The sequence below is a fragment of the Euleptes europaea genome, chromosome 2 (assembly GCF_029931775.1).
Source record: "Euleptes europaea isolate rEulEur1 chromosome 2, rEulEur1.hap1, whole genome shotgun sequence".
Lineage (NCBI taxonomy): Eukaryota > Metazoa > Chordata > Lepidosauria > Squamata > Sphaerodactylidae > Euleptes > Euleptes europaea.
The window spans coordinates 113,933,562-113,948,471 of record NC_079313.1 but is presented as its reverse complement, the minus strand read 5'-3'; the positions used below and the strand labels follow the sequence as shown (position 1 = coordinate 113,948,471).

General features: G+C 46.8%; 1 protein-coding gene across 3 annotated transcripts in view; it reads right to left on the bottom strand.

The window, feature by feature from the left end:
* Positions 1 to 4,894: 4,894 nt before the first annotated feature.
* SRC (SRC proto-oncogene, non-receptor tyrosine kinase) overlaps positions 4,895 to 14,910 on the bottom strand; it is a 59,530-nt gene continuing 49,514 nt past the window's right edge. For all 3 annotated transcript variants that reach the window (XM_056845647.1, XM_056845648.1, XM_056845649.1), the window contains 6 exons: positions 14,366 to 14,521; positions 13,329 to 13,508; positions 12,323 to 12,399; positions 9,623 to 9,776; positions 8,581 to 8,712; positions 4,895 to 5,184 (listed from right to left, as the gene is read on the bottom strand). In XM_056845647.1, the coding sequence (XP_056701625.1) occupies positions 4,976 to 5,184; positions 8,581 to 8,712; positions 9,623 to 9,776; positions 12,323 to 12,399; positions 13,329 to 13,508; positions 14,366 to 14,521 (908 nt within the window). In that variant the 3' untranslated portion in view covers positions 4,895 to 4,975. The remainder of the gene's footprint in view (positions 5,185 to 8,580; positions 8,713 to 9,622; positions 9,777 to 12,322; positions 12,400 to 13,328; positions 13,509 to 14,365; positions 14,522 to 14,910) is intronic.

Below are 14,910 nucleotides of genomic sequence, written 5' to 3'. Positions count from 1 at the left end.
GGCGACCAGAATGGTCAGAGGTCTGGAATCCATGCCCTATGTGGAGAGACTTAGGGAGTTGGGTTTGTTTAGTTTGGAGAAGGTTGAGGGGAGACATGATAGCCATGTTTAAATATTTGAAGGGATGTCATGTTGATGAGGGAACTAGCTTGTTTTCTGTTGCTCCAGAGACTAGGATACAGAGTAATGGATTTAAACTAATAGAAAAGCGATTCCACTTAAACATTAGGAAGAACTTTCTGACAGTGAGGGCTGTTCGACGGTGGAATGTTCTGTCTCGGAGGGTGGTGGAGTCCCCGTTTTTGGAGGTCTTTAAGCAGAGGCTAGATGGCCATCTGTCAGGAGTGCTTTGATTGTGGGATATTGCATGGCGGGGGGAGGGTTGGGGTCACTGGGGATGTGGGGGGAGGTAGTTGTTAATTTCCTGCATTGTGCAGGGGGTTGGACTAGATGACCCTGGTGGTCCCTTCCAACTCTATGATTCTATAAACAGAGGTTATACCTTCCAAAATTCATTCTCCTCCCCAAACGGCAAGAATCACACACCTTCCCCTTTGCAACAGGCAGTGGCATCAAGGAGTCAGCTATGAACCATTTTTGGCGGGGGGGGGGGGACGACTAAAAATTGGTCCTAATGTTGAGAATTTTTGGCTCACATCTGAGAAATGGCACCACAGAGAACAGAAGAAGCAAAAAGACACCTGCTTGTGTAGAGCAAATAAAATCTTGCAGCGAAACCCTCATCTTGATATGAATCGGCTCTATAGTGCACTCCCAAGCAGAGTTACACACTTCTAAACCCACCGGCTTGAGTGGCCAGAGAAGGATGCAGCTGCTTAGGATGGTAGTGTTAATCAGAAAATTTTAAAAAGATCCTGCTCTTGGAGGGGTTTTTTTTTTTTGGCACGTAGAACATCCAAAATGCAGACATTTTAAAAAAGGAGAGGACTAAGTGGTGGCAGCAACCAACACCTTGCACGCCAAGGATAACGGATTCCAGCTACGTTCAAGTGCGACAAACATTTCTCATTACCCTAAAGGATCACATGCACCTAAGTCAACATCCACAGCCACCAAGCGACAGCTCGGGCGACCTCAAGGGCTATCTACAGAGGGGCTATTTTACAAGCTGATAAGAACTTCTCCCAACAAAAGAAAAAGTGTACCGCAGAAGGGGGTTTCTGAACCACACTGGCAGTTACCGTCGCAATGAAGGCATAGCCATTGACGTACGTTTTGGCTTGCTGTTTCTACTCGAGCTTTCATTTTTCACACAGAGCTTGATAATACTTTCTTTTTTATTGGTAGGACATGGTAGGCCACTTCAGAGAAGATTGCCAGATTCCCTTTCCTTGTGTTTTCACACTTGGTGATGCAAGATGGACAAGGAAGCCTTCCAAAGACCATCTTAATCTACTATTCTCTTTGAAGTGTTGGGTTCTTCCTTGGACTGTAGTCTTGGGAACCCCCACAGGAACAACTGTGGCCTGCATACAGAGAAGCTGTGTCATCATGCCTCAACCTCATAGATTCCAAAGAATTTCATCGTCCCGTGAATTTGGATAAGATTTACAGAGCAATCCTATGCCGAGTTACCCTAAATCCATTGTTTTCAATGGCCCTCGACTGGGGTCACTCTGCATAGGGATTGCACTGTTAAGCACCGCTAACTTCTTTTGTACTAGGGCCAGCAAAGTACAAACAATACCTGTGCAAAACTATTCTGCTCTGTCTGTTTCAAGTGGAAGAAGTGTGGATATTTAGGGCCAGACCTAATTGGCTGTTGGGTGCCAGTCAGAGTAGCACTGGACTGTCCCACAAGTATTTTGGGGGATGATCCCGGAATGTTAAAACATAGATGCCAGAAATGAAGTGTGGTGTGTGCGGGTGGGGGAGAAACCGCTGAAAATTCACCTTGAGGAAAAAGCAGAGGCAGAGAGTTGATTCCCAAGGGTCCGTTTTTCACTTTGCTGAGAATTTTTCTGCCCAAGATGCAGCTTGCAGCGGTATTGATTTTAAAACACTCCTCCAGCCTCACTTAATGGGCACACCCAAACTCTTGAGAGGCTACCTTTTCGATCATGTCGAGGCCCGTTCCCAGGTTATGAATCTGGGACACGCAGCTTCTGTTTGCAGAGCTGTCCCAGGGAACAACACACGGCTTGGAGTCTGGATTTTCATGCCAGTTCCTGGGGTGCATCGCAGGTCTTTCCTAGCATCCTGCACACCATCCCTCCACCTGCCCCCAGGGTCCAGACTCCTTGGCTTACAGACTCTCATCTAACAAGCAAGCCAACTGCACTTTATGTTTTGCTCCTCCGTCTAGAAGAGGGTCAGCGATCAAGGTCATTGCAGCACCAGTTGCCGATAGGTCCACAAGCTGGTACCCGAATCTCCATCCTGCTGCAGTTTCCTAGCTCTTTTCCCTGCCAAAGGGGATGGTTTGGGGGCATTTAAGAAATGAGCGACGCGTTACGGATTTTAATGAAACGGACAGATTGTGGCTTCTAGTTGCTTTATCACACAGGGCAAGATTGGCGAAGGTTGATTTCTACTGAGTATGCACAAGCTCGAAAGTAAGCAAGAACCAGCTGCTCAGATGCCAGCGGCTGTTTGAACAGCTTCTGACACAGCAGGATGGATTCCAGCGTGGAAAGTTCCTTCCTGCAGGTTTCAAGGAAAACAAGGGACAGAAAAGAGAGAGGGTGCGAGGCCAGCGGAAAAAGGACTCCGAGGACCAAACTGCAAGTTACCTGCAACTGCATCTGACTCTTCAGTAAACAAAAACAAAGGGGGGGGGAGGAAAGAGACTGCTTAACCCTTTATCTTCTGGATTTCTTTCAACTCGTGTAGCCTAGATTACATGCACTCGTAACCCCTCCCCTTCTCTTCTTCTTCCTCTGGAGTGAAAAGCAAGTTGGGAAGGTAGTTTTGAACGGAAACACATCCAGAAGGGAAAAGGTTAAGCGGACCCATCTCCTCACCACCACCCCAAGTTCCTCCACTGAAACTCTCAGCCTCAGAGGCTGCTTTTGGTTAGATAAAAAAGTGAGTCTCCAACAAAAGATGGATGCAGCTGTGCAACATCTGCAGCCTAGCCCTTAGTCGGAACCTGTGAAACGCTGCTCTCCTTTCTCCTCTTCTCCACTGCCTTGGCCAAAGAGGTGAGGGGAAGAATCAAGAACATTTGGTTCGACGCCTTCACTGGACAACAGGTACTGGATACTAAGTTTAAAAAAGAGAAAGTTTGATTTCTTCAAAGATTACTCAGTGCAAGGAGCTTGCAGATTCTGAAATGCGCTTACTGGATTAGGAGCCTGGGATCACCTCTGATGTGAAACTGCTGCTAGCAACCTCATCCCCAGGATGACAGATGCACCGGAGAAGCCGGTCTAGGGCTGCAGGAGAGACCCAGGCTTCATAGAGCTCTATGGGTTTCGTTAACTTCACTTTGCTGGAATCCGTTACCCCCGTGTGGCACAACCATAAACATTAGTTGGGGGGGGAGGGGGGAGAGAACGGGGACTTGTAAACCAGCAGAGAATCTGAGCATGCAATCATCTAAGGGGACATTACTTTATGGCTAAGACAACGAGACCCTGCGCGGTCCCTTTACCCTGCTTGACCAGACTGGCATCCGCTTCACCGATGCGGGCTTGCAGAACCGCTCGTTGGGCCGAGGTTCACCCAGCCACGGCACTCTGCTTCCGAGGCACTGAGGAGCTTCAGACTGGGTGACGAATGAGATGCATCCATGTAGGAAGGAAAGGAGCTGTGTGCTGGGTGGATTCTTCAAAGTTATGCGGAAGACAAGGATTGCCTGGGAGGGAGGTTAGCTACAAAAGCCATTAAGGGACTGGCAGCAGGGAATGAGTAAGGACAGAGGAAGTGAGGATCCAGTGGCAGGTCTAAAAATTACTGGTCTTAACAGGCTTTCTTTATTGGGTCAAAAGACTAGACTGGAAGACAAGCCTGCAGTTCGAGATCTAATCTAAGCATCATCGTGAAGAATGCATACGTCATAGCCAGAACCACAAGCTTCAAAAATCAAAACCTTGGTCGAGTCATGCGGGACCCTCCCAAAATTTCCTTTCATTCTTTAATAACTCCACAGAAAGCAGAGAGCCACCCGACCCAAAGTCTGCCCGTTCCCCAGACTAGCCCATCCCATCCAACACAACTTCCTACACGCCTAACATCCGCAACTGCAGCCACGCCGAGGCTGACAGTGGCCCAGCTGCCTAATCCGTGGCACAGAAGACAGCGTCACAAGCACATGGAAACATCAAGTGTCCAAAACACAAGGAGGGTACCACTTGCCCTGGCGCGACCCGGTCGATCCTACTTCTGGGCAGTGGGATTTGGATATGAAAAGGGTGAGGGGGGGGGATTGTGCTGGTTTAGAAAGAAAAGGGAATATAAATCCAAAAGGCATCATTCTATCACGTGACCGCTCCCGTTAATCGCAGATGAGCTGAGCGCTCAGAAGTCACAGAGACTGCAAAGCAGCCCTTATCGCTGTCGGAGGCAGGGGAGTCCTTCCTTCTGATTGCACCTAAGAGTGGTCTTGGAGAGAGGACGAACTCCAGAAGGCGGATGGGCCCTGTGGCATAGGATCCCTGGTTTTCACTTGGCTTCCTAACTGCTGCTTGTCCTTTATGCATCTCCCCTGGAAGGACTCTGTTTTTTCTTCTAAAAAACCCTGTCTGTTGCACCACAGCCAACTGTGACACTTGGTTAAGCCGTGACCAATCAATCAGGCCTTTGTTGAACAAATGCAGCGCTCATGGCTGTTTTCAGTTAACAAAGGGCCTAGTACCATCTTGGAAAGGAAGGCCAAATTTCTTCCAAATGAGGACACGGCCCTGGTGGGTGCTCGGGAGGCTTCCCAGCTATGTTGTCTCAAAGTCTCTCCCTAAACACATATGCCCGAGGAGCAGTGCAAAGTCTTTGGCACCAGATTCCACTCCTAGATCTACAAGTTCTCGCCTGGCTGATACTGAGGCTCTGTGGATGTGAAATAGTCCTCCAAGAAAGCCTGTAGGTATTCAAAGGTGGGCCTTTCCTCAGGATCCTTTCTCCAGCACTGGCACATCAGGTCATGCAAGGACTCTGGGCATTCTGGAGGGCAGGGCATTCGATAGCCGCGCTCCACTTGGTCAAGCACTTCTCGGTTCACCATACCTATGGGTTTATCAGAGAGAGAGAGAAATCAATCACTAGCACGGGTCAGTGTAATGTAATGTACCTATAAGTTGCCAACCTCCAGGTGGGACCAGGGGATCTCCAGGAATTACAACTGATCTCCAGACTACAGGGATCATCCCCCCTGGAGCAGCGGTTCCCAAACCTTTTGAGCCATGGAGCACTAATTTTCACCTAGCACCTATATACTAAACCGAATGACAGTAGCATTTTTCTTTCCAGTCTCCTCACTGAGCACTCGGAGATGTTTTGCGGAGCACCAAGTGCTCCGTGGAGCACAGTTTGGAAACCGCTTCCCTGGAGAATATGGAAGTTTTGGAGGTTGGGTTTTATGGCATTATACCCCATACAGGGAACTAAAAATTCTTATACAGTAATATATTAATAACACCGATCATTAATTTACATCTAGCCACACAGGATATAAGGTATATATGTTTCCTTAAAAAATATATTCTTAATTTTTTTGTTAAAATATGGGTTATAGTAATTATATCTGTTATATTAATTTGGCTCTCCTTCCCCCCCTTTTAAGGTTTAATTTTTTTTGATAAAATACCTTGCAAAGTGCATTTCAAGATGTGTTTTTTAATAATCATGTTTTGTATAATTTGTCCACTGAGGAAGGCCCGAGGCCGAAACACGTCATTTATATTTCATATATCATCAACGGTATTGAGTATTTTTGTAACTGTTTATACTGGTGGTTTTATAGGTAGCCTGTATTCCAGGCCCAGTGTTTTAATCCATTTTATTGTGTACACCTATTACTTTATAAGAAATTTTAGTTTTCAGCTCAACCCTTATCAGGTATACACCTAATAAAGATATTACTTTATAAGAATTTTTAGTTTTCAGCTCAACCCTTAGGTTCCCTATATTTTTCTGGTTGAACTCTTTCCCCCTTTTTTGGTTGTCAATTCATTCTCTCTCTCACACACACACACATACACTCTCTCTCTCTCTCTCTCTCTCTCTCTCTCTCACACACACACACACACACACACACATTCTTGCCCAATCCTTGCCCTCCCCAAGCTCTAGATCAAGATCTCCAGGAATTTCCCAACCCTAAATTGTTGGCAACCCTAAATGTACATCTCGGCAAGCCCATTAGATCCTTGGCGTTTCAGTAGCAGTCTTCATTCAAAATATACAGAGGCAAAGTAGGAGGAAGGCTCCACATTTAGCTGAGCTGAGTGGTAGGATACAAACTAATATCTCAACCCCTGTTAATTCAGCACAGTTCCCCCCCGTTGTGATTCAAGGCAGCAATTTAAGAAGCTCTCCTCAAGTTCAGCGTAAAATCTGTGACCCATTTTCTGTCTCTCGAGACAAAGTTTTCCGACTGCCAAAACACACAGCCAGAAACTTGCTGGGGAGGAAGATTGGGCTCAACACATTGTGGTCTAATAACTGGTGAAAAAGCACTCCCTCTCATGGCCCAGTTCCGTACAACATTTATTTATGTGTGTGTTAAGTGCTGTCAAGTCGCTTCCAACTCATGGCGACCCTATGAATGAAAGTCCTCCAAAATGTCCTATCTTTGACAGCCTTGCTCAATTATTATATATATATAATTTGCTTTTAAAGATATAGGGTACAGAAAGAAAAAAAAAGGAGGGAGAGAGGGGGGGAAGGGGGGGAGTCCGCCCTACCCAATGATACTCCAAAAGGAAAAATAATGTTGCTACACTGTTTGCTTTCTTAGCTTATACTAGTATACTTTAACTTTATAATGTATACTTGTCCTCATTTTTATTTATATATATATATAATTTGCTTTTAAAGATATAGGGTACAGCAAAAAAAAGGAGGGAAAGAGGGGGGGAAAGGGGGGCATGCCACATTTATAACACACAAAGATCTTGGCCGTTTTGTTGTTCCAGATCACACAGCTGATTCCTAAGCCAGTGGCCCCCATTCCACTGGCATGACAAACCACCATGAGATTTGGATGGCCAATACAAATCAGAATACCCATAACCTGATTAATATGATATAAAATAGGTCCATGAGGCCAGCAAAGCAATTTTTCAGTGGCAACAGTTAGCATATGCGTGTAAAGCTCTGAAGGCAGATGGAGATCTGCAATTGTATTCAAATTATGTGGAATTCCTTTTTCAGTACAATGCATGGCAGAGCCAGTGTGGTGTAGTGGTTGACGTGTCAGACTAGGATCTGGGAGACCCAGGGTTGAATTCCCACTCTGCCATAGAAGCTTGGTGGGTGATCTCGGGCCTGTCACACACTCTCAACCTAGCTGACCTCACAGGGTTGTTGTGAGGATAAAAATGGAAAAGAGGAGACCGACTTAAGCCACTTTCAGTCCCCACTGGAGAGAGTTAAGAACTTAAGAAAAGCCATGCTGGATCAGAACAAAGCCGATCAAGTCCAGCAGTCTGTTCACACAGTGGCCAACCACAAATCCCACAAACAAGACAACTGTTCCAAAGCACCTAATATAATAGGCATGCTCCTCTGATACCAGAGAGAATAGATATGCTTCATGACTAGTAGCCATTTTGACTAGTAGCCATGGATAGCCCTCTCCTCCATGAACATGTCCACTCCCCTCTTAAAGCCTTCCAAGTTGGCAGCCATCACCACATCCTGGGGCAGGGAGTTCCACAATTTAACTATGCAAGAGTGAATAAATGAAGTAAAATAAAATAAACTCTGTCTTCCAGCGTGGAAGGTCCGAGTGTCCATGGGTATCCCACCCTGACAGGAAGAATAAGAAGTTGCATTTTCCCATTCACAAGCTACATGCAGAGGATGAGCAAAGCTATCCCTACTCCTCTTCGGTATCCCCCAGGATGAAGGTCATCTGGCATCTGTGAAAGCTCTGATTTTGCTTGCAGTTTGGGGAGGCAGAGAAAAATGAGCGGGCTGGCCCTTGCAATAATGGGCAGCCACCTTGAAGTCAGAGCTGAGCTTCAATCCTGGAGATAAAACCAGGTGTTCAACAAGGGGCCTGTAACAAAAGCTCAGAGAAGAGCTCTGGGTTTTGAGGCTTTAGAGAACTCTGGGAGTCCCTGAGCAAGCCCACAATGTAACATTTATTTTTATTGGCCATTCATTAAAAGCCTTTAAACTCTGCCTTTCCATCCTGAAAGCAGATCCCTACGGCAGATTGCATTAGATGTCAAACAACAGAAAGTGCAACCGTATTGGCACAATTTAAAAATGGGCAGCCTGCCAAGGAAAGCAGCCTCCAATTTCAAAGCATAATCGAAAGAAGGACCAGCACCATCAAATGCTCACGGATGCCAATGGCATAAATAGTTACTGCATGTCAGTGATCCAGACTTTCAGAGCCCAGCCACGGCGTGAAAACTGCTTACTAAAAACGAGCACAGGATGAAGACTTACCTGGATATGGCACACGGCCCTTTGTGGCCAGTTCAGTCAGCAATATCCCGAAGGACCACACATCGGACTTGATGGTGAACCGGCCGTAGAGAGCTGCTTCTGGGGCTGTCCACTTAATGGGGAATTTAGCACCTTCGCAGGAAAAGAATATACACAGGCTCAAAGGTAAGACCCTGCATAGTCTTTGGTAAAAGCTACAATAAGGAGGACAGCAAAATCTACCACTGCTTTGGCATTACTTTATCAGTAGGGGACAGAATTCTGAGCCGCCATAAAAAAGACGACTTGATCAGTAAGTGACAGACCATGGAAGCCAGTGTGCTGTAGTGGTTAGTGTGTTGGAATAGGATCTGGGAGATCCAGGTTCAAATCCCCACTCTGCTATGAAATGTTGCTGGATGATCTTGGGCCATTCGCATGCTCTCTGCCTAATCTACCTCAAAGGGTTGTTGTGAGGATAAAATGGAGGGGAGGAGAACAATGTATGCTGCTTTAAGTCTCCGTTGGGGAGGAAGGCAGAATATAAATGAAGTAATACATAAATTAAGTTGTATTCTGTGCCAAAGCAAGAGAAGGAGGAGGAGAGTAGTTTTTATACGCCAACTTTATCTTAAGGAAGAATCAAACCAGCTTACAATCACCTTCCCTTCCCCTCCCCACAACAGACACCCTGTGAGGTAGGTGGGGCTGAGAGAGCTCTAAGAGATCTGTGACTAGCCCAAGGTCACCCAGCAGGCTTCATGTGGAGGAGTGGGGAATCAAACCCGGTTCTCCAGATTAGAGCCCACCACTCCAACCCACTGCTCTTAACCACTACACCACGCTGGCTCTCAAATGGGAAGCAATGAAACAACACAGCAGTAAAACTGCAACCTTGAAATCAAATCAAAGACACGAGAGCACTTTTCAATCGGTCTTGACAGAATCTTCCTGCTTTGTTCTGCACTGCTCATTACCCCCTCCCTTTTCCAAAGCAGTGAGTAATTTGTAGTTGGTTGTTTTCCCCAAACAAGCAATGCAGGAGAGCTTTACCCACCCATACCTTGCCTAGCTGTGTATTCGTTGTCCTCAATCAGTCGAGCCAGTCCAAAGTCAGCTACTTTGCACACCAGGTTTTCACCCACAAGGATGTTGGCAGCTCGCAGATCTCGGTGAACGTAGTTCATCCTCTCCACATACGCCATGCCAGATGCAATCTACAGCCATCCCAACACACAAAATAACATTGAGAAGCAGGGTCTTCAGTGGTGACACGCCATTTCAGGGATCCCATTTCCCCTAGCTGCTTGCCTGGTGCCAGATATGATGAGCTTGCAGAGTTTGGTAAAAACATATTTGTTCATCTGTGTATCTTGTTAAATGGCTTAATTTATTATTTTGTTGCTGTCTGTTTTATTGTTTTGCATTTGATCGTTCAGTTAATTTATACGTTCCTCTTTTATTAATTCTGCTCTGAATATTGTCGAAGGCTTTCACGGTCAGAGTTCATTGGTGCTTGTAGGTTATCCGGGCTGTGTAACCGTGGTCTTGGTATTTTCTTTCCTGACGTTTCGCCAGCAGGTGTGGCAGGCATCTTCAGAGGAGTAACACTGAAGGACAGTGTCTCTCAGTGTCAAGCGTGTAGGAAGAGTGTAGGAAGATTTCCTACACACTTGACACTGAGAGACACTGTCCTTCAGTGTTACTCCTCTGAGGATGCCTGCCACAGCTGCTGGCGAAACGTCAGGAAAGAAAATACCAAGACCACGGTCACACAGCCCGGATAACCTACAAGCACCAATTCTGCTCTGGTTTCTACATTCGCTTTAATTTTATTGCTGTTATATGGGGATTCATGGATTGGTCTGCATTACTCGAAGTAGGCTTATGCTGCTTTAAGAGTACTTCTGCTGTGGTTTGGTTAGGTTTAATATTTATTGTATTTTTATTTGTTATGAGCTAGATGAGATAGATAAAACCAATAATATGAGGAAAGATATTGGATTTTAATGAGAGCTGTCATTATTGCCTTGTCAGGATTTGCCTATAAAAGAGTTGCCAAAAGAGGAAGGGCTATTCAGCTCATAGTTCCACCCAGAATGAACTCAGATCACCAATGAAGATGGCAACCAAAGCAGTGAAGCTTTCGGGTTTTGTTAAATACTCAAGTGCTCAATAGGTAAAGAGACTGCCATGGCCCAAACAAGGGAAATCGTCAGCAGAGGGATAAAGGAAAGCTAAGAGCTTATGAATTAGCAGTGCCCTCAACCAACATCATACCCTGCATGACTGCTAGGGTTGCGCCAAATGAAGTGGTGGTAGAGTTGCCAGCCTCAGACATCTTCAATGACACAGTGGCATCATTTCCAGCACGACCTGGAAGTGACATCATCACGTTGGGGGTGACACTCTAGAATTAACTATAGGGTTTTGGCCGATGCAAGAGCATTGCCCATATATGATGATGTCACTCCTGAGTCATGCCAGAAATGATGGCATGGCATCACCCTCCGATTTCCACCCTGCCGGGGCCACCTAGTGGCGGCAGGGGGAAGAGGACTGCCGGTGGGAGGGCTCCAGCCAATCTGGGAGACCTGGCAGCCCTAAGTGGTGTTGATTTACCCTTTTGCAACTTAGTAGTCTCAGAAAACTGGGGTGGGAGAAGACCATCAAAAGGGAATTTGTTAAACTGACCTTGCATGAATTAAAAAATTGTTAAATTGTGGAACTCCCTGCCCCAGGATGTGGTGATGGACAGGGAGAAGTTTTTCTCCCTCTCCCATAATACTAGAACACGGGGCCATCTGCTAAAGCTGGAGAGTGAGAGATTCAAAACAGATAAAAGGAAATATTGTTTCACACAACGCATAGTTAAATTGTGGAACTCCCTGCCCCAGGATGTGGTGATGGCTGCCAGCTTGGAGGGCTTTAAGAGGGGAGTGGACATATTCATGGAGGAGAGGGGTATTCATGGTTATTAGTTAGAATGGATACTGGTCATGCTGCATACCTACTCTCTCTAGTATCAGAGGAGCATGCCTACTATTTTGGGTGCGGTGGAACACAGGCAGGATGGTGCTGCTGCACTCGTCTTGTTTGTGGCTTCCTAGAGGCTCCTGGTTGGCCACTGTGTGAACAGACTGCTGGACTTGATGGGCCTTGGTCTGATCCAGCAGGGCCCTTCTTATGTTCTTATGAGTTCAAACCACCACCATCAACATGCTCTGAAAGACTTCCAAAGCAATGCAAAAATAGAATCAGACTATACATCCAGCAGAATTTCATGGAGTAGTTTTTCTAGTCATGCTCTTTTTGTCTATCGATGGGAACTGGCACGTTTGAACATTTCTACGATGAGGGCAGGAGCCCTCCCCAAACACAAAACATTGCTGGGAAGGTGGTTCTAGGGTAGCTTTCTCCCTGTGGTTTATGTCAAGGGAGGCCTTTTTGAAGAGAAGTCTGTAGGCCAAAGCCATATCAGTTCACAACAGGGTTGCCAGCTCTAGCTTGGAAAATTCTTGGAGATCTGGAGGTGGTACCTGGGGAAGGGAGCTCAGCAGCAATGTGATGCCACAGAATCCACCCTCCAAAGCAGCCGTTTCCTCCAAGGGATCTGATCTCTGTCATCTGGAGATCAATTATAATTCCAGGAAGACTACAGGTACCACTGGAAGGTTGGCAACAGTAACTGCCAAAAGCTCCACGGTGCCCTCGAGTGCCAGGTGCTGCTTGGCTCTGAAAGGCCCCAGCACGTCACACTCACCTGAGCTGCCATGTCCACCAGCTGGGGCAACCTCAGATACTTGCCCATCTCCCCTTTCAAGAAATCCAGGAGGCTCCCTACAGTAGGAGAAAACAGTGGTCAGCAACAACAGCAGGAGAAAACCCCGTTAGGTATTTTGCTTTGCGGTTTCGTACTTGGGAGTCACTTGTAAACAGGCCTGGGAGTTTTATACAGAGAGGCGGGATGAACATGATCTTAAATAATAATAATAATAACAGTTGGTTTTTATATCCCAATTTTCTCTACCTTTAAGGGGTCTCAAAGCAGCTTATAATCACCTTCCCTTTCCCTCCCCACAATAGACACCCTGTGAAGTAGGTGGGGCTGAGAGAGTTCTGAGAGAACTGTGACTGGCCCAATGTCACCCAGCCGGCTTCATGTGGAGGAGTGGGAAATCAAACCCAGTTCTCCAGATCAGAGTCCACTGCTCTTAACCACTACACCACGCTGGCCACCACACCACACAGGAACACTTGCAGGAGTCTATCCCTCTGTAGAAACGTGCTCCTCTTTTAATGCCACAACTTGGGAAGAAGGGAGGACAATTCAGACAAAATAAAATATTTGAATGGGGTCATGCAACTGTTTTTAAAAAGTGTGGGAAACGTATGAAACATGAACATTTCATCAGATTTCCTGATGTGACTGCAGTCCTCCATCCCAGGGAACTCTGGGCAGGTCAGCACTGGCACGCCATGTTAGATGCTGAATTGTGAGTTGGCCATGAGCCGAAACAGCCACATGACCTCTTCAGCACTTGCTGGACACTGCATGAACCCACTCAACCCATGTTTACGATGCATCAGCTTGGTTGTGTGAATCGGAGCTTAGGTAACAAAAAGCTGACAACCTTGGTGTTCCAGGCGCTGCTTTCCTACCCACCCAGTTTTGTCTATTCAATTTGCTCGGGAGAAGAGGAAAGGAGCAACACAGAAAACGTCCAACCCTTTCAGCTCGCACATGCCCTTCGCAGTCAACTGCTCACCTTTGCACATGTATTCCGTCACAATGTAGATGGGCTCCTCGGAAACCACAGCGTACAGCTGCACTAGCTTCTCATGGCGGAGTTTCTTCATGACCTGAGCCTCTTGCAGAAACGCTTCAGGAGACATTGTCCCGGGCTTCAGCGTCTTGATAGCCACCCGAGTGGTGCCGTTCCAGGTGCCTGGAGAGGAAACGGGAGGAGATCAGTGAAGCAGCCTCCTCGCTCAAAAGCACTTTTGAACCAACTACGGCTTTCTTCAAATGAGAAAACGCTTTCAATATCTGACCTAGAGCACAGCCACACGACAACTTGGACATTTTCCAGCTTTCGTGACACTTGGTCAAGAAGCAACTGTAGTGCCTCAAGCTGGTGCATTCAAGCAACACCCTGGAAATCTTCTGCTGCACTGATCCATTGCCTTTGTGAAAGAACCATTGCACCGGATCCTGTCTGCTTTTTGACTGGCATCATAAGATCAGGCTGCAGGGCAATGAATTCAAGACAACCAAGAAGGTTTCCGTTGCCCCAGAAGGTCGGACCAGAACCAATGGGTTGAAATTAAATCAAAAGAATTTCTGTCTAGACATTAGGATGAATTTTCTAGCAGTTAAAGGGGTTCCTCAGTAGAACAGGCTTCCTCGGGAGGTGGTAAGTGCTCCTTCCCTGGAGGTTTTTAAGAAGAGGTTAGATGGCCATCTGTCAGCAATGCTGATTCTATAACCTTAGGCAGATGATGAGAGGGAGAGCATCTTGGCCATCTTCTGGGCATGGAGTAGGGGTCCCTGGGGGTGTGGGGGGAGGTAGTTGTGAATTTCCTGCATTGTGCAGGGGGTTGGACTAGATGACCCTGGTGGTTCCTTCCAACTGTATGATTCTAAGAGAGGCTTCTTCCGTAAGGTGCAACAGCTACTGATTTTCCCCATCTCACCCTCCCAAAAGACACTACCAGAAATTTACTTTCTTGCCATGAAACTCTAGGACAGCCGCTCAGACCAGAAGATGTACGCTTGGCTCGGGGACCTGCCAGGAATCCTTACCCATCCACACTTCTCCGAAGCAGCCTTGCCCGAGCTTCACCTCTAACCGCAGCGACTCCCGGGGGATTTCCCATGCATCTTTTGCTAGGCCTTGTGTCTGAGGTTTGCTGGTTGGACAGACGCTGGTGAGACGGTGGCACAGGCCATCTGCATGCTCTGAGAAAGGGAAATGCGCACAGCAGAATAAGTTCCTGTGGGATGTTTCTGAGCACTTCCAGCCCCTTCTTTCTTTCTTAAGCCCAGTCTGAATCCCTCTTGAGCCTCTATTTCAGTACGGCGTCGGGTTCTTTGATCTACAGCTCTATGCTGTGTTCTATCACATTTTGATGCTCCACTTAACCTAGGAAGCGCCAGGTGTCGCACCTTGTTTGGCCTTGTTCCACACAAATACAGGAAGCTGCCTTATAGCATGGCAGATCATGGACCTATCAAGGTGAGTATTGCCTACTCTGACTGGCAGCAGCTCTCCAAGTAGAGGTATTCCACATCACATACTACCTGATTCCTTTCACTGGACATGCCTGGGACTGACCCTGGGACCTTCT